This window comes from Gavia stellata, chromosome Z (assembly GCF_030936135.1).
Source record: "Gavia stellata isolate bGavSte3 chromosome Z, bGavSte3.hap2, whole genome shotgun sequence".
Lineage (NCBI taxonomy): Eukaryota > Metazoa > Chordata > Aves > Gaviiformes > Gaviidae > Gavia > Gavia stellata.
In genome coordinates, this window is record NC_082637.1 from 61,671,924 (window position 1) to 61,692,206 (window position 20,283).

General features: G+C 38.6%; 1 protein-coding gene across 7 annotated transcripts in view; it reads left to right on the forward strand.

The window, feature by feature from the left end:
* The window catches only part of PAM (peptidylglycine alpha-amidating monooxygenase), a 79,432-nt gene extending 60,410 nt beyond the window's left edge, over window positions 1–19,022 (forward strand). For 2 of the 7 annotated variants that reach the window (XM_059834340.1, XM_059834334.1), the window contains 10 exons: window positions 5,996–6,112; window positions 6,620–6,692; window positions 7,218–7,425; window positions 8,105–8,305; window positions 10,193–10,311; window positions 11,285–11,384; window positions 12,771–12,824; window positions 15,815–16,018; window positions 17,601–17,657; window positions 18,204–19,022. In XM_059834340.1, the coding sequence (XP_059690323.1) occupies window positions 5,996–6,112; window positions 6,620–6,692; window positions 7,218–7,425; window positions 8,105–8,305; window positions 10,193–10,311; window positions 11,285–11,384; window positions 12,771–12,824; window positions 15,815–16,018; window positions 17,601–17,657; window positions 18,204–18,385 (1,315 nt within the window). In that variant the 3' untranslated portion in view covers window positions 18,386–19,022. The remainder of the gene's footprint in view (window positions 1–5,995; window positions 6,113–6,619; window positions 6,693–7,217; window positions 7,426–8,104; window positions 8,306–10,192; window positions 10,312–11,284; window positions 11,385–12,770; window positions 12,825–15,814; window positions 16,019–17,600; window positions 17,658–18,203) is intronic. The other 5 variants (XM_059834335.1, XM_059834338.1, XM_059834336.1 and 2 more) reach the window with 3 other exon arrangements.
* Window positions 19,023–20,283: the final 1,261 nt, after the last annotated feature.

The window sequence follows — 20,283 nt, forward strand, 5'->3', positions numbered from 1 at the left end:
TGACAGCACCCATTGTTCATATTCTGAGTATTTCTAGCCTGTGATTATCGGACTTTCCAGAAAAATGCTTTATCTTGTATTTAGTATTAGTAGTGTTCATCTGTACATCAGTCCTGTGTGGGAGCTTGTCATATTTGCCATCATGTGGGGATTGAAGTTGGGACAAAATGAAACTGCCTGGCCTTGTAAATACGGTCAGAAGCATACAGTCCTAGATAGGTAACCAAGACGTAAGAAGAGCTGTTGTTAACTGAAGCTGGTTTGAGTCTTCCATAAAGATAATTACACATGAAATCCTAATTCATTTCAGAGGGGTTTTGTTCACAAGTATTATTTTTTTCTTCTTCTTAACGGTAAATCATGGTTAATAATAATAATCTCCTTAAGAATAATAATAATGATCTTCTTAATGGTTAAGCACAGTTAATCAATATATAGGAAAACTAGTCTGGGTAGGAACCCTTAAAAGCTAACACTTATGTAGGCCTGGTTATAGAGTATTCTGACTTTAAAACAGTGTATTTGGAAAACATGCCTGTGGTTAAGTTGCTGTTCCATACCTTGTGGCACAGAGAAGAGGCACACAGAAGTGTGCTCAGCCAGTCAACCTTCCCTTTTTATCATTGGGTACGTCATGGGCATACGAAATAGTCTGGGAACCCTTTCATGGGTTATGCTGAAGGAGTATATGTGTTCTCATTTTTCAATAAAAAGGAATAAAAAATTAGTATTTGAAAGGGGTTTATCATGACTACTGTATGGGGAGGGATAAGAGGTTATCAGACTTGTAAGTTAATGTTTATAATTAGCTGCAAATACCCAGTTAATTGAGTATAATCTTGCTTACCGAATCATAAACATGATGGATGAATCAATCAAGTATGAAAGCCCAGAATTTATTTTCTCTCTTTCAATGCTTCACCAGCATAGTATAGAAATAAATTAAACAAAAATTATCTGAGCTGTTAGGCAATGCACAAATGTTTCCAATGCATTATTAATATATGCCATAAAAGCTGGATCCTCGTTCAACTAAATATAGCTGGATGAATGGTCTGTGCTGTTTTATAAGGCAACTTCAGTCTGCTTTAGAACGCAAAAGCAGTTATACAATGACAAGCCCTATAATACAGTAGCAGCTTTTCAGTGGCTGCAGCATTTCACAGAATCACAGAATCATTACTGTTGGAAAAGACCTGTAAGATCATCAAGTCCAACCATCAACCCAACACCACCATGCCCACTAAACCAGGTCCTGCAATGCCACGTCCACACGTTCCTTGAAAGTGAGGGTGACTCCACCACCTCCCTGGGCAGCCTGTTCCAATGCTTCACCACTCTCTAAGTAAAGCAATTTTTCCTAATATCCAGCCTAACGCCCCCCCGGCGCAACTTGAGGCCATTTCCTCTTGTCCTGTCGCTCGTCACTTGAGAGAAGAGACCAACACCCACCTCTCTGCAACCCCCTTTCAGGTAGAGAGCAATAAGGTCTCCCCTCAGCCTCCTCTTCTCCATACTAAACAATCCCATTTCCCTCCAGACACCTCACCAGCTTCATGGCCCTTCTTTGGACACGCTCCAGCACCTCAATGTCTTTCTTGCAGTGAGGGGCCCAAAACTGAACACAGTATTCGAGGTGTGGCCTCACCAGCGCCGAGTACAGGGGCACGATCACCTCCCTGCTCCTGCTGGCCACACTATTTCTGATACAAGCCAGGATGCCGTTGGCCTTCTTGGCCACCTGGGCACACTGCTGGCTCATATTCAGCCGGCTGTCAATCAACACCCCCAGGTCCTTTTCTGCGGGGCAGCTTTCCAGCCACTCATCCCCAAGCCTGTAACATTGTCTGGGGTTGTTGTGGCCCAAGTGCAGGACCCAGCACTTGGCCTTATTAAACCTCATCCAGTTGGCCTGGGCCCATCGATCCAGCCTGTCCAGATCCCCCTGCAGAGCCTTCCTACCCTCCAGCAGATCAACACTCCCTCCCAACTTGGTGTCGTCTACAAACTTGCTGAGGATGCACTCGATCCCCTCATCCAGCTCATCAATAAATATATTAAAGAAGACTAGCCCCAAAACTGAGCCCTGGGCGACACCACTTGTGACTGCCTGTCAGCTGGATTTCACTCCATTCACCACAACTCTCTGGGCTCGGCCATCCAGACAGTTTTTAACCCAGTGAAGAGTGCACCTGTCTAAGCCACTATTCGCCAGCTTCTCCAGGAGAATACTGTGGGGGACAGTGTCAAAGGCTTTACTAAAGTCCAGGTAGACAACATCAACAGCCTTTCCCTCACCCACTTGGAGGGTCACCTGGTCATAGAAGGAGATCAGGTTGGTCAAGCAGGACCTGCCTTTCATGAACCCGTGCTGGCTGGGCCTGACCCCTTGGTTGTCCTGCATGTGCCCTGTGAGCGCCCTCAGGAGGAACCTCTCCATAATCTTCCCCGGCACCGAGGTCAGGCTGACAGGCCTGGAGTTCCCCGGATCCTCCTTCTGGCCCTTCTTGTAGATGGGCGTCACGTTGGCAATCCTCCAGTCATCCGGGACCTCCCCCGTTAACCAGGACTGTTGATAAATGATGGAGAGCGGCTTGGCAAGCTCCTCCGCCAGCTCCCTCAGTACCCTTGGGTGGATGCCATCAGGCCCCATAGACTTGTGAGTGTCCAGGTGGCATAGCAGGTCACTAACTGCTTCCTTCTGGATCGTGGGGGATTTATTTTGCTCTCAACACCCTAAGGTTACCTGGTCTGGCTATTAAAGACTGAGGCAAAGAAGGCATTAAGTACCTCAGCCTTTTCCTCATCCTTCGTGACAATGATGTTCCCCGCCGCATCCAGTAAAGGATGGAGATTCTCCTTGGCTCTCTTTTTGTTGTTAACATATTTGTAAAAACATTTTTTTATCTCTTATGGGGCCAGGTTGAGCTCTAGCTGGGCTTTCACCTTTCTAATTCCCTCTCTGCATTATCTAATGAGGTCCTTGTACTCTTCTTCAGTTTCCTGCCCCTTCTTCCAAAGGTGATAAACTCTCCTTTTTTTCCTAAGTCCCAACAAAAGCTCCTTGTTCAGCCAGGCCAGTTGTCTTCCCCGCCGGCTCTTCTGATGGCACATGGGGACTGCCTGCTCCTGCGCCTTCAAGATTTCCTTCTTGAAGAAGGTCCAACCTTCCTGGGCCCCTTTGCCCTTCAGGACCATCTCCCGAGGGACCCTCTCAACCAGTGTTCTGAACAGGCCAAAGTCTGCCCTCCGGAAGTCCATGGTAGCAGTTTTGCTGACCCCCCTCCTTACTTGGCTAAAAATTGAGAACTCTATCATTTCATGGTCCCTAAGCCCAAGACGGCCTCCGACCTTCACTTCTCCCACCAGACCCTCTCTGTTTGTAAACAGCAGGTCAAGCAGGGCACCTCCCCTGGTAGGCTCCCTTACCAGCTGTGTCAGGAATTTATCTTCCGCACACTCCAGGAACCTCCGGGCCTGTTTCCTCTCTGCTGTGTTATATTTCCAGCAGATGTCTGGTAAGTTGAAGTCCCCCACAAGAACAAGGGCTTGTGACTGCAAGACTTCTGCCCATCGCTTGTGTTTCTTCTGAGCGTGATTTAAAAAAAAAAATCCTTTTAAATAAGTCAGGTTCTTTTGCCACATTGTCTCCTCAGTTTCAGAACAGTCTTTGCTATATGCAGGGTGTGCTGTTCAGAATGACAAAAATTAGAACTATGGCTGAGCAATGAATCAGTTGGAAGTAATTTTGTATTTTGTGATGAAAAATGTATACTATTCCTGCAATCTATGAAAGACATAATAAAGAATATAAACTTAATAACATAACTTAATAATGTAATAAAGAATATAAACTGCATTCTTGTTACTGCATTCTTAACAAGCCAGGATAATTTAGGCTGAGCACAGTACCATAATGGTGGTGGATATTGATCAAGAATAAAGTTCATGCTTATGCCTTTAGGGGTAATGAGATCGGGTGGTCTGTCTAATATGTAGCCCACCAGAAGGATGTTAGATTTAGCAGTAAATTGTTTGTATTAGTGTGAAATGGCCAGCTGAGAAGTAGAAAAATAGTCCTGGAATTACACTGGGGTTTGAAATCAGAACTAATGACATATGCAGCATATTTTAGTTGTCCGATATCAAAATGCAGAACCTATTAGAAAACGATGCTGCAGAGCAATATGACATATAATAGAGAAGTGTTCAGTTTTTTTGTTTGGTTCATTGTGGTCTTGCTTCTTTTAAGCTAGCAGTAGTCAGCATAGTTTGTATCCTTATTTCTATCAGTTGAAACAAAGGGAACATTGACTAGCTGGGAAATTGGTCTCAAACCCTGGGAAAGAAAAAGTGACTGTCATTCTGTAGCATGGCAGTCTTCCTCCTAGAACATGATATTTGACAGGGAGAAGATGCATGGAAGATCACTCCCATAAACTCGTTTCAAAGTAAATTAGTGTTCCTTTGCATACAATACCATACAATCTCTTATTTACACTGAAAGCACTCAGTTCCCAGAAGAGTTGGGTAGTTGTTAGCAGGGAATGCTTAGAAGTCTGGACAGCACTGTTACTAAGAACCAAAATCATAATAAGGAAAGCCAGTTATTTTTTAAAGTTGTCTACCTAGTCGGTTCTCCAGTGGTATAATCTTGTTCTCTGAGCGTGTTTTTGTACAATACCTGCCTTCACTAAGATTGTCTTTTGTGATTAGCTGTGCTGATTAATAGTAACATTAATAATAACATTAGTTCAGTCTGTCCAGTGTTGGGTCTCCAGTTGTGGTCATCCATACCTAGAGCAAGTCCTTATGAGTATTAGACTCCTTTTTAAATAAAACTTTTTGAAACCAAGAAAACTTGTTATGGAAGATTACTGTCAGTAATGGTAAAGAATAAAACAACCCCTGCTGAACCACTGAAAATTCCAGTCATATAAATATTCAATGTTATAGAGAGGTGAGGCTGGTAGGGCTGTACAATATAAAGTTTTAATAGCTTTATTCATAGCCTTCTCCGTGACTACAAAGTATATTCGTGTTTACCAAGTTGCATCAATCATGGCTGGATTTCTCTTGGGATTAACAAATAGGTTTAAAAATACAAGGTGGAAGGGGGGAGTATGTCTTGTATTCATCCACAGTCTAATACCATTTTCTAACATTTAGACTTAAATTTTGTTCAAAATATTTTACACTCTATTTACCTTCACTAAACGCTGAACATATATTTCAACAGGTTAGAGTAATCGCCAACTTCTCTGTAGGGGTACAGACGACTATATTTTTTATTCTTTGTTAAGCATATGATAATTTTATGCCTAGTAAATGTATTCTGGAAAGTTAATCCCAGTTCTTAATGTCTGAAATAGTGACATGTTTGAATGTTGTTTATTAATATATTCCATGTAATCTGAAAATTGAGTGTAGAGTTGTGGGGGTAGGAGAAATATGCATCATATCCTATAGTCTCCTGCAAGCACACTCTGAAAAGGATAAGAACCTTGAAACCTGAATCTTACAGCAGTAAGCTCTAGCAAAATATTGAATTGTGTTTGAAAAAAAAGAAAAAAGACACACAAACATGCACATACTGCCTTAGACTGTACAAAGTCTACCTGTTCGTACTGGCAATTATGCGCTGGTGAATAGCTATATTTTTACTTAGGCTACATTGTTTGATTTCCCATTTCTGATTTGCCACAGCAAAGAAAAGAAAAAAAATGAGGTTTTTTGCTTGCTTGGTTTACGATTATCTTAATTGTTGCTGTGTTGATTTGGTGCTCCTTTAGTTTGGAAGTCATAACCTCAATAGGAAATGCAGACATCCAGCACTGTAACTCTTACAATCATACAATAATGTAATAAGGCTTATTTAAAGAAAAAAAGAAGCTAATTAGAATTAAAACTACAAAACTCGGCTTTAAGTTGCATGTGTATTGTTCATCAGTGGAACCTTCTAATGCTGGCTTTCTATTCCACTATTTTTGTGTAGTTCTTTTGACAGCAAATTTGTATATCAGCAAAGAGTACTTGGACCAATTGAACAGAACACAATTCTTGTCCTGAATCCGAGTAATGCAAAACTGCTTCATTCCATGGGCAAAAGTCTGTAAGTTATTTTTGCTTTTATCAATAGAACTAACATTTTTGTATATTTTACTCCAAAAAGTCCCCAAGCCCATTTTTTCATGTTTTATTTTACATTGTGTGATTGTAGCCTCTGAGTTTATTTAAATTAATAAATAAATAAAAATTACAAAATCATCAACTAATAAAAGTAATTTGCCATCTTTACCACCTCTGCTTTCTAGCAATTTATACAATTTCATGTACCAGCCAGATAAACAGAAATGCAGGGCTCATGTGTATTGTATATTGTCCTTAAAGATACCAAATATCAGCCTGAGTGAGATACCAGACACAAACTGAATTTCAGAGCTGAGACACTCTTGTCAAGAAAATCCTATTCTGTAAAGGTATCTTTTTCATGAAGTACTACAGGTAGTTAGTAGGTACAGCATTTGTTGATCTGTAAATAAAAAGTGAGATCATCACATCTACATCATTCTTCCTGAAAGATGTTTTTAACTTGATTCTTCTATATTTGTGCTTACAGATTTTATTTACCACATGGTTTGAGTATAGATAAAAATGGTGACTACTGGGTCACTGATGTAGCTCTCCATCAGGTATGTTTTTGAAGCTTTAATGCTAGGACCTTAATATTTTGAAAAAAAAAGTTTTTGTTTTCCTATAGATTTGACATCTAGGCCTGTTAAGAGAAACATTAAGAATATGCCTACGGAAACTGACCTCTGTAGCCTTCATGGAATATAGTTGTGTTGAATAATTTGCTACATGGACATAGTATACAGAAATAAAAGTATCTGTTTTAAAACAATTATTCTTTTGAAAAAGAACAGATTTTCTGCTATATCTTTGCTTATCAATTCTCCTATGTACTTAAGGCCAGAATGTGAATCTAACTCATTTGCTGTAATCACAGGAAATGTATATTTTATGCAGAAATTTCCTAGAATCAACACTATTGAAAAACTGGTAATAGATGTCATAGCCAATATATTAGGGCTATGTTTGGTATATCAATTTATTTTATACACAGTAATAGATACTATTCCATAGGCAGTCATCCCTCTTATATTTCACCTTCCATAACTGAATCCTTTTTTCTTTTCCCATTGACTTAAAAAAAGGTTTTCAAACTGGGTGCAGATAACAAAGAACCGTTACTGATCTTAGGAGTGGCTTTGCAACCGGGCAGTGACAAAAATCATTTCTGTCAACCAACTGATGTGGCTGTGGATCCAATCACTGGCAGCATTTATGTCTCTGATGGCTACTGTAACAGTCGAATCATTCAGTTTTCTCCAAATGGATTGTACTTGATGCAGTGGGGAGAAGGTACAGGTCAGAGCTCTTGGTACTTTACCCGTACAGCTGTTATCATGAACTCGTCATGAACCATGAGATTGCTGATGTTACTATTACTTTTATTTACAAATTTCTAATACCAAAATAACTTCCAGGCCCTAGCTGAATTTCAGCCTTGTCATTGCATTCCAATTTTCTCTCTTCTATTCATACAGCTACTTGTAGTAGTTACATATTCACTAAAAATAAAAAATGGTAATTTGTTAGCATGCTTTCAGTACAAGTATTGGCATGTCCTATCTTATCAAGAAAATGTTCTGACTTTCACAAAAACCTTATTTTTTTCTTAAATATTTGATAAAATAGTATAAGCCTTTACCATTTTTACAAGATTTATGCCATTATCACATCTATTTTAAATTTCATGAGTAATTACATTTCTGCCTGACTCAGATTTATGTATCAAGCATTAAACTATGCCAAATATTATAGGGAAATAGCAAATCCATAAATTCAGGATTTACAAAGACAATGCAAAAGACGCCACAGTGTGCCTACGTAGACGAGTAGAACTGCTAGGAGAAGAAAGCAACCTGACTTTATTCTTTTCCCGATGTTATATTGCGTTATGTGACATATTGCTGTTTCTAAGCAAAACTGATCATTTCAGTGTGTACTTTAACACGAACCTTGATATTTTGTATTGCAGACACTTCTTCAGGCAGAGCCAGACCTGGGCAGTTTCATATCCCTCACAGCTTAGCCCTGATTCCCGACTTCAGTCAGCTGTGTGTTGCAGACAGGGAAAACGGTCGAATTCAGTGCTTCAGGTTAGAGACTGGGGAGTTCATAAGAGAGATCAAGCACAAATCATTTGGAAGAGCGTTGTTTGCAGTTTCGTATGTGCCAGGTAATCTTTTTTCCCATTCTTCAGATTTCAAGTAGTTGCTTTATGCCAGTATGTCACAGTACACAGTGTTATTTCATGAAGAGTGGTATCATGTTATCTTAGGCCAGAAATTTATTCTTTTTTCAAAGTAGAGCTGATGTAATGGAAAATTTTAGAACTATCCTGTTTTCCTGTTTGCAGGATGAGGGAAGCTTGCATATAACCTCTGCTTCTGAGAAATGACTGATTACACTCCCTAAATGTGATGTCAACAAGTAGATGATCTTGTTTGCTTCCTAGTGACTGCACAGTCAATAATTAGTTAGTGCCTTAAAATATTCATTTCAAGCTCCATTGAAGAGAGCACAATAAAGAGCTTCCAAACGATCAAAAAAGTTTTGGGTTTCATAAAACAAAAAATCTGAAAGCAAACGGTTTGAAAATGTTGTGTTTTTTAATATCACAATCTGGTTAACAATTACTGTATTAAGTTTTGGGGTTAGATTTTTAATACTGATACTGAAGGTAATGTAAATGGACAAGGAATTTTTGCATGTCAGGCTCCTGACTCTGAAGGTGATATCAAATTTAATATCAGGGTTATCTCTCTTGCATCTGCCAAGAACATAAGAAATGCTGTACTGGATGGGATACTTGATACCTATAGCCCAGTGCTATGTCTCTGACAGTGGCAGCAAGAGAGGCATTCTAAGGAGAATGTGTAAGCCTAGCTGCATTTTGTGGTCTGTTCCTCTCCTACTCCCCATGCATCCACAAGCACTTTATTTAAGGGTGTTAGGAGGTAGCTCCTGACCTCTTCTTTGTAATATCTTTCTATAGACCTGTTGCCCACGAGTTTTTCTAATCCCATTTTGAACTGGCTTGCACTGTCTGCCTCCTGGACCTCCTGCACTTACAGGCTCCAGAAGTTCACTACCCACTTACTTTTTTAATTTAAAAAAGTGACCTAGTTTCATTAAGTGTTTCTTAGTCCCAGTATTTTGGAAGTTGGTGAATAACAGTTCCACACTCCCCACATCTGCTGCCTCTTAGCCTTCTCTTTTCCAAACCAAAGAACCCCGGCCACCCTAGTCTCTCCCTGTAAGCTATTTAATTGTTTCAGCCCCTTGACTATTGTAGTTGCCTTTCTCTTCTAGCATCTTTAACTTCATTAGGACCTTCTTGAGATGCAGGGAGTAACACAGCACTCAGTACTCAAGATGTGGGTATGCTAAGGTTTTGCATAGTGGTAGAACTGTCCCCTCCATTCCTAATACTCTTTCTGATGATGTCCAACATTTTGTTGAAATTCTGGCGGTCACTGTAGATGGAGCCAAAGATTTCAGAGGCCTTTCAGTGATGTCTCTCCTGAGTTGTAGCTGCCAGTTCCAGGCTAAACATCATGTGGGCATGGTCTAGACACATAGTTCCCAGGCATCCTTTTGAGCCCTTCTTATAGATGGACATTACTTTGGCAATCTGCTAGTCTTCTAGAGGAGTGGCTGTTTGCAGTGCTAGGTTACTCAGCTTGGCCTGAGGTCTGTAATTTCACATTTGAGTTCCTTCTGAACTTGAGTGAATGCCATCCAAACCTGGTGAATTACTAACCTCCAACTTGTCTAACACCTTTTCTGTATCTCCTTCCAGTTGAGCTGGTGTCTCTGACCTCTTTGCTGCAAAAAATATTGAGTGTCAGAATCTCCCCAGCATAATCAATAGAAAAAACTGACAAAAACTGAGCTTCTCTGCCACAGAACCCTCATCCCTGAGTCCTATTGAGTTACCTTTCAGTCTGTCTCCATCTCTGGCTTTCTCTCAGACAGCCTTTTTTAATCTATACTATTACAATTCATCTTCACTGTAGTTTGCTATGTGTGGGTTGTTAAAGCAAATCTAATGTTGTTGCAGGTGGTCTCCTCTTTGCAGTTAATGGAATGCCTTATCCTGGAGAGGCAGAACCAGTGCAAGGATTTGTGATGAACTTCTCTACTGGAGAAATAATTGATACTTTTATTCCGCTTAGAAAGGTAGAGTATTGCACAGAGTACCTGGTGCATTTAATAATATATATGAGAATGTTGGTAACATCCTACTTCTCCAACTTTCATAAGACTATTACAGGAAATAAGATGTTTTATAATGTAAGGTATTCAAAAGGAATTCTTTATGATATTAACTTAACAATTAGAATTTCGGGTCTTAGTTTCTACATGTGGTGCACATTTGAAAATTTTACTACCCCCAAGATGATTCATACAGATAATACATTCAGTCAGGATAAGCCTACTTTATTGCTGTCAGACAGTTCTTAAAAGCTAATTTAAGAGAAGAATGAATGACTTGAAATATTAATCTATTTAGATGTTAGTTATACGTAAAAAAATAGAGTATACTCCTAAGCAGAAATAAAATTCAACTGTATGGTTACATCCCTTCTTTACAGAAGATTACTGTGGAAGATAAGGCTAAGTGTCATTCATACAGTATTGTACATAAAAATTACGTTTATTTTTTAAAAAGTGTCTTAGACTCAAGAATGAATGTTAAGATTCCCATTTCTGGGGAACACATATACGCTGTTATTTGCAGTCCAGTTTTAAATTATATTAGATCTTTTTTTCCTGACTATAGCAAATAGCTGTGGTGCATACAAACCCTGACAAAAACTAAATATGCAGTCTTGAAACCAAGATTAATGATTTTTTAAATATATATTTCACAGGATAAATTTGAATGCAAGAATATAAATACAAATATTATAAATATAAAAATTGTTTAGCATGAATACATCTAATAATCTCCATGTTGTTATCCGTGGAGAAGGCAAACATACAATAGAAATGGAATTCCTCTCCCTTCATTCATGTTAGGCCTTCACATCAGCACCTGCTGCGCTTTCCAGTGTAAGGACTGAATATGACCAGTCTCAAGTTCAGTGTTAAGGAGGCCTCATGAATATGTAGACACTTACAAGTAATCTGTGACTGCTTATCTTCACAGAGCTTTGAGATGCCACATGATGTTGTTGCTTCAGAAGATAAAACAGTATTCATTGGAGACGTTCATGCCAGAACAGTGTGGAAGTTTGCATCCACAGAAAGTAAGTTTCTTTTGTTCTTAATGTCACAACTTCACATCGTGTATCTTCAGATCAGTACCACTTACCTGGTACCACTGGCAAAGAACCTGGTGGCTTAATGACAATTATTTAAGTACACTACAAGCTCTGCCCGCAGAAGTTGTATGCTACTGCTCAGTTTTCATTAAAAGACCATTCTTCAGCATTGCTGCATACTCTGTCAAAGGAGAGTCCTGAGCGCATTGGTTCATTTCTCGCAGGAGGGACCAAAACGCATTTGCCTCGTGGTAGATCTATCCCTTGTCATGTCAGTACCTGCTTAAACAAAAGCATGACTCTTCAGCATTTTAGTAATTTTAATGTATCATTTTCTGAGAAGTCAACTGCTTCCTTTGAGGTTTTCATATAGGAAATTCCCAGGGGCTGAAGTAAAAACACAAGTCAACTTAAAATTTATGTTCATTTCATTGGGAACACTGATCATTAGAAAATTAATCTAGTACAATTTGAAGTCCTATTTCCATGAAGTGGAAGCGCTTCCTGGTTTTAATGTAGTAACCCCCAAGCCAAGCAGCCTGACTTCAGGGAGAGGGACCTGATTAGTCAAACATCAACTTAGCAGGATTCAGAGAGCGATCAGATATTTTATAGGAATAAAAATATAATCCACCATTACATTATGTTGGATAAAAAATGTATGAGCGAGATAAAGCCTCAGGCTTCAGGGTGTTAGTCAACCAGTAAGAGTCTGCTGTTATAAATGAACTTCTAACTAAGCCAGTTATTCCATATTTGTCTGTTTATAATTCATGGGTTTTCCTTTGGGGCATCTGGTATCAGCTGCTGTTAATAACAGGAAACTGGACCAGATAAATTGTAATTCTGACTGGATATGGCTTTTTCTGCATATAGTAATGTGAACAAGAACACTTTTAGGCTTTTATTCAAAGAAACGTGAGAACAAAAAAATAATGGAGTTATTTATCACTTACAGGTTAGATGAGGAAAGTCCTTGTATATAATTTTCTTTTTAGCTTTTGCTGCAGTATGAAACTGCAGTAGCTAAGGAGCCCTGATTCAGCCAGCTTTTAATCCATCATGATTTTGATTACAATTAACAGTTTTCTTTTTGTGGGAATCCCCGAACCTTTACACGTGCCCATAAAATCTCTCTGTGGCGTAAGAGTTAATTATTGCAAACACCTTTCATGAATCAAGCTCTTTTCTTTTTTCCATGGCCTTGTGAGCTATTGAATGGTTTATATTGACTCTCCTTGCTGAAGTTCAGATGCTGATGTGATTGTTTACTGTAGGATTGTACTGTACCTTTGAGAAAGCTAGCAAGAAAATGTCACTGAGTGTCTTTCTGAAATGTCAGTTGTCCTGAAGAATAATTTTGTTTTACAGAAATGGAACATCGGTCAGTTAAAAAGGCTGGTATTGAGGTACAGGAAATGAAAGGTTAGTCTGATTTATAATGGAAATGAAGGAACCAGTATTTTCACATAGACTAGGACTGCTTCTGCCAAGTTGGAGGGAAAAATGCTAACTAGTTTCACTGTTGTTTTATTTTTCACCATCATTTCATACAGTGACTATAGATAAAAGGAGCTGGCATAGGAAGCACCAGAAGCAGCTTGTAACAGTGTTATGTAGTAGATGCTATTCTACAGCCAATCTAAACATTTCATTTTCAGTGATGGCAAGTGCTTCATAGACACTAAGATAAAAATTTAACTAGTGGATTAATTCTGCACCACCATCTGTTATGGTCCAGATTGGTATCTGTGTCAGCTCCTTAAATGCAGAAATAGCTGGCATAGTTACTCCCCAACACTCTCCCCCTGCTCCACAACCCTCAACCACCAAAAAAGGGTTATTTGAAATGGCAGTTGGTTTATCTTTCTGTATAGTCTTTCAGTAACACAGCTTTGCCAGTCACACCGTGTGGCAAAAAATATAATTTTTTCTATTTAGATTTATTTCCCTAGATTTAATGCTTTCTTTTCAATTTATCTTCATGAAAAAGAAAAAAGAAAAAAGAAAAAAAAAAGGAAAATAAAAACATGTAGAAACTTAATATAAGGAGACAAAGAAATACATATAGAGGAGATTGAAAGGGGTAAAATAGCAATTCAGGAAGATGGAAAGTAATTTTAACCATTATTCTGTTATGTAGGTCTTTTATGTTGAAAAGGAAAAGTTCATTTCCCTTTCAGACAAACAGTACCAGGCTATGGAGAAGCCTTTATAAAATGTTCAGATGTTCTCAAGTGTTTTTCTTTGGTTGAATTCAGGGCTTGTGTGGTTTGCTTTAGCCATTTATATGCAGACAGAGAAAAAAACCTTAAGATCCCAGCTGCCAATTGCAAGCATGTAGAATAAAGTGGAATAAAGTAGGCTGACATTATAAAACAATGAAATCCTTATTGTCATAACTGTTATCCTTCTATTTTATCTCTGTTGGTACATCAGTCCTCTTGAAGCACTCAAAAGGGGAGAGTTGACATTACAGCATCCACTGTACAACAAATCTAGGTATATAGTAGTGCATTTCAGCTTTCTTTAGGAACATACCATGCTAGCTGACACTTCTAATCACAGAATCACAGAATCGTTAATGTTGGAAAAGACCTGTAAGATCATCAAGTCCAACCATCAACCCAACACCACCATGCCCACTAAACCATATCCCGCAATGCTATGTCCACACATTCCTTGAACATCTCCAGGGAGGGTGACTCTACCACCTCCCTGGGCAGCTTATTCCAGTGTTTCACCACTCTCTCCGTAAGGAAATTTTTCCTAATATCCAGCCTGAACCTCCCCTGGTGCAACTTGAGGCCATTTCCTCTTGTCCTGTTGCTAGTCACTTGGGAGAAGAGACCAACACCCACCTCTCTGCAACCCCCTTCCAGGTAGTTGTAGTGAGCAAATAAGGTCTTCCCTCAGCCTCCTCTTCTCCAGACTGAACAACCCCAGTTCCCTCAGCCGCTCCTCATAAGCCTTACACTTCAGACCCCTCACCAGCTTCGTCACCCTTCTCTGGACATGCTCCAGCACCTCAATGTCCTTCTTGTAGTGAGGGGCCCAAAACTGAACACAGTATTCGAGGTGCGGCCTTACCAGAGCCGAGTGCAGGGGCACGATCACCTCCCTACTCCTGCTGGCCACACTATTTCTGATACAGGCCAGGATGCCGTTGGCCTTCTTGGCCACCTGGGCACACTGAATGTTATGGAGAAAAATACAATAGTATCACCAGGCTAAGAAACAGTTTTTAAGTAACAATCTCTAAAACTGCTTAGGGTAGGTAGACTGAAATTAACATCTTTCATCTCCACTTGAAGAAAACAGGTAGCCAAGGACATCCTCTGCTTAATAAATGGACAGGAATGGCCTGCACTTTCACAAGCCTTCTGGTGACAGACTGTTACTATTGCTTGCTCTGCTGTGAAGTGGGGGAAAATACGTGGAGAACTGTAGCTTTGACCAGAGGTGGACAAGATGGTGGAGTGAAATTGCTCTTGGCTATAACTACTACTTGAACAGACAGCATGTTATCGTTGTATCATTGGTATTGTTGTATTAGTGTTAACAATGATATCATTGTTGTCATTGTATTACCATTAAGTGTAAACTGAAGCATTTACTATTCTTTCAGAATAGAACATCATTTTAAGTTCGATACAGAATCAAAATAGAGTTGATTCAGAGTGTGTTTCTGATGCAGCTACTTCTTAAGACATGCGGTTAAGTCAGACTTACAGATCGAGACGGTTTTACTCATTAAAAGTTAGCACAAAGCATGTGATCTTTTATACACACAGAAAACAGCATGGAGGTTTTTATTGAAATTGGTTTTCTCTTTGTAGGCAGACAGGTAACAAATCAGTCAGGAGTGACTGGGTGCAGTTTTCAAAGGCTCTCCAGATTTACAGAGCCAAAGTTCTTTCACGGGACGTAGCAGTTCTGACAATTTAACCCTTTGTCACAAGTTTATTAAAAAGAACTTTAAATGTTTTCCTTTTTGTTTATGATAATAGAGCATATACTGGATTTCTGTATTTCTTGTGCAAGTGTTATTATCAAAAGGAGATATTTAATTGATATTACATCACACACCTATTTGCAAAAATAGATATTTTGGGGATTTTCCTATGTTTTAAATGATAGATACTTTTTAAGACAAAACTCTCCCTGACACCTCTCCTTTCCCTGTTTGCAAAAAGAGGAAGGCATCTTTGCTAGTGAGTGATACCATTCAGATTCTCCCTGCCTTACATTTGGGATAGCATCAGCAAGAGCTAAAAATGTCTCCATAAGTGTTTGTCTTTTGTTTCCTTGTTACTCAACGCTTCAGGTATTCAAGCTTGCTCTTTTCTTTAACACTTTGTTCTGTGTTGCTTGATACATATGGATTACATATTGAAATTGTCTTCTTTTTAAAGAATCAGAAAAAATTGTAGAAGCCAGATTGAAAAAGAACCCAGAATCAACAGATCCTCTAAAGAAGCAGGAAAAGCAACATTTGGTCCGACAGGCCGGCACCGGAGTTTCCTTTGTCCTTATTACAACTCTTCTAATTATCCCTGTTGTTGTCCTGCTGGCAATTCTAGTATTTATTCGGTGGAGGAAGACAACTGTCTATGGAGGTAACCATAAGTAACTCTAGAGAACAGGCTTTTATTATTCCAGTTCAAAACATCGCTGAACACTGACAGACAAGGGTATGAAGAGAGAGGCTTACTGTCCCGTTACCCTTCTGAACAGTTCCCGTGATGCTGCATGCAAACTGAGAATCAGCATGCACGCTGCAGCTGCATCCCCCTATGCCTTTAATACTACATCTCAAGCCACCGCCTTTTCAGAACATGTATCTAAAAGCTTTATTTGGTGTCAAGCTGAAAATTGGTATCTCAGAAATGAATAGAATATATTCATGCTATCATCTAGAACACAAATTTTAGTACTCTCAGCATAGTTTGATTTTCACTTTGGGATCTTTTCATTGTTGAGAACAAAGGACTCTGTGGGTATTATAAAGGTATAAGCAAAATGCAAACGGATAACATTTACAAGAGATTATATATTATTGTTCATTACTACCGTGTGCATTTTGTGAGTCAGTTTGCATAATGCATCTCCATCCATTTCTGTGAGAGCTTTAACTGGTGGTTATAATGCTGTGTAAATTTGTTCTTAATTCATATTATATAATAACATTATTTTTGAGAAACTGGTAGACTGCAGTAGGAGTTTGATCATTACACTTCTTCTTTTGTATGGCATAAATAGTTTTGTCAAGATATTCCAATCAAGAGAAGAAAATGTACATGGAATAGACACATAATACCGTTCTGCCACTGTCTGGGACATACTGTGATAGAGTAGGTAATTCAGCGATCTAATATTGCTGTGCAACTGAATTGCATGTATTTTATTTGAAGATTTCAGTATGCAGCTTCCTGACTCTTTGTGTTCAAACGTGTTTAGCACATCAAATGTGCTAATGCTCTAGACTACTGCAGTTCTGCCGTTAATGGATATGATCTATAATAGCATCTTTGCATTCCATTTGATTCAAGCAGTGCTTGAATTTACTGTGTCAAACAGCATGATACAGTTACATTGGTAAAAGTAAACTTCTTGCACAGATTTATGGAAACTGAGTAGTATAAAGGAAAAGGCAGTTTGGTCATGGCATTTCATTTTTCTTCAGATGAAGAATGGAAAGAGTTACCAGGGAGGAGGGTATACTTTGTGAGGGGGGAGAGAAAGTTCCTCCAAAATACCTGAAAAAATTCACAGAAATTTTCTTCCAGAAAACCAGTCTTCTCTGAAGGGAAACTATACCATTTCAAATGTCAAGCTGTATTTTGCAGTGTGCTGTAAGGCAGTTGTGCACATTATAAATTACAAGGTTCTTGTCCTTCCTGTAAACTTTTCACAGTAAAGTAAGTGAACAGTTGAGGGAATGAAATTCTCAGAAATAACTTGCATGTGAATCTTCTTAATGGCTGAATTGGCATAAACTAAACGTCTGTGCTATGATAATTTTGTTAGGAATTATAATTTCACCTTAATCAAGAAGCTGAAAAGTATTAGTTTTGCTTCTTAGAGCTGCTGATCAATTTGTTGAATGTCTGTGCTTTGTATCAGAAAACACAGATAATTATTTAATCATAGAATATGATTTTTTTTTAGCTTATTTTCAAAATCTACCTTATTTTTCAGCTGATGGGGAAAACAAACTTGATTCAAGTTCAGGCAGAATTCTAGGCAGACTTAGAGGTAAGTCTAAGTCATTGAAGATCCTTTAAGAATGTGGTAACTGGAGGGTTTTTTCTGTATTCGCTTCTAGTTGAATAACAGATTTGATGGAACTTTCTCAGAGGAAGGATTGGGGGCAAACCTCAGGTCTTTTGTGGAAATGTCTTTTATGACATCTTTCATCCATCATTATCTGCCCACGCAAGAGGACGTGTCACTACCAGTGGCAGAGCAGTAGCTGTTATAATGAGTTATCTGTGGATCTGGTGAATGAAGTGAAGCACTTTGAGACTAAAGGCAAACTGGTGGGAACCCAAATAGCCTGCATAACAACTAATGAAACAATGGATGCTGAGAAAAATAGTTAGAAATTTCTGCTTTGAAGATTAATTTACTTCCTCTTCCGTAATGTCTGTGCTTAGCTTTTGTGGCTCATGTGCTGATCTTTAAAAACAGTTTCTGGAAGGACACTTATCTTCACTATACTGTTGAATGAGTAGATAGATAGGTTTTTATTCCCACCCATACAGTAAAGCAAACCTTATGACAAGCCTTTCCTTTCCACAGGGAAAGGTGGTGGTGGCCTTAACCTTGGCAACTTCTTCGCAAGTCACAAAGGCTACAGCCGAAAAGGGTTTGACCGATTGAGCACTGAAGGAAGTGATCAAGAAAAAGATGAAGATGATGGCACAGATTCCGAGGAAGAGTGTTCAGCACCTCCACCCCCACCAGCACCTTCGTCATCCTGAAACCAGCCTTTGAGTTCTCCATTACACGATTCAACCCAGAATGTCAGATTCCTTTTCCCTTAAGCACGTTTAAGATTTTGTGTATTTAATTGTAAACTGTACTAGTCTGTGAGGGCTGTACACTGGTTCCCTTAATTTTTGTTTGGTTTTAGTTCTGTTTTTTAAGTGGAGGAGTGTATGGAAGTTCCATATCGGTGCCGTTGTTTTTTATGTGAACATCATAGTAAAGCAAACAGTCTTCTAATTGCAGCACTGATTTAAAGCAGTAGTATTTTCTCAGCTCAATTTGGGGATCTTGTAAATAAGTCTTACTATCTGCTTCATCAAAATATTTTTCCCATAACTGTTCAGTTGCCAATTTCTGTTTTGTGCCTTTCCTCTTCAATGTCCTTAACCTGTTGCAGTACAGAGAAAATACAGTGCCACAAGAAAATGAAGCTGCTAAATCTTCTTCTATTTTTTTAAAATCACTAACATTATATTGCATTGAAGGAAAGAAAAAAGTCTCTATTTAATTTTTTTTTCTTCCTAACTTGATGTGTTTCTGGGATGTCTTATTTTTAGATGGTATCACTGTTAGAACACTATTTTCAGAAGCTGAATGTAATTTGTGTAATAAAGTATTTGCAGAGCATTAGCTGTCGGAGCGTACTTTGGAATTTTTGCATAATTTTACTTTTTTTGTATACAACTTTTGTAAAAGTTACACAGACCACTTAATACAGTAAAAATTTTAAGGTCTTCTACCAGCAGAGAAAAAGTGCTCTTTTGTATGGAAGCTGGAAAAATATTTTGCAATGTCACAAGGTTGTTCTTTTTTTTGAAGACTAGTAATTTACATACATGTACAAAGTCAAGCTTAAACCTTTAAAGAGGAATTTTACTTGTATAATAAAACTGCAGGGTATTTACTTTAATAAAACATGGTCACAGCTAAGAGGAAACCTGTGTCTCAAATTAAATATGTAAATTAGTCAGGGTAGGCATCTAATACAACCTGATTTGTAGTACTGATTTTCTTGTTTCTCCACACTTCCTTTTTCATTCATACCACAGGAGTCCTCAATCCTGTAATGTGCTCACTCATTGAACAGGAGACTTGCAGAAGATCTGCTAGATAATTATCCTGGCTGTATGAGTCATCTGAAGCGTTGAATCATAGTGTGACGTCATCATTATTTATCAGTCTAGTTTGAGGATAAGAGCATGATTAATCTTTTGAAACCTGTATTATGAGCAGAGTGTACACAGCTGTAACTGCTGCAGGTTTTTATGAAACAGCATTCATTATCATCATTGCAGGTGTTGTAATAGGCTATCGCTGGTGTTGAGCTTGAAAAATAGGCTTTAGGTTTCTTGTTGTGGCAGGTTTCGCAAGATGTTTTTTGAGGGCAATAAGGGTAGTGATAGTGGAGCAAAAGGTAAGATTTCCTCCCCCAGCAAGATTTTATAAATCTCCTTTTTCTGGAACAAAAACTTCAAATCCTTAACAAGTTGGTTTTTCTCAAGTACAGCAAAATCTCCAGGATAGCTTTCTAAAATGCTGGAGTACAGGCTCAGTTTCATGTGATACACATTTAGGGCATATTCTTAAGTTGCTTCCTTTCCTACTAATTTCTATTTTCCTAATGTTACAAGGAAAACAGCCTGTTTCTGTCTCGCTTGTGAAAGCAAGATGGTGTTATTTTTAGCTGTGATTTTGATCCCCTTGTATATGAATAAAAACAAATAATGTAGTTGGGAAAGATCTTCTAAAGCTGTCTGCAAAGATAAGAAGTCACTAGTTTACAGGAAGTTTTCAATGAGAGCAATTAAGAGAGCTGTGGTGTATATGGCATCAGTTCTAAAAAATCACAGGCTTTTCTCAAAAGCGATCAGTAAGGGTATATTTTTCTAAC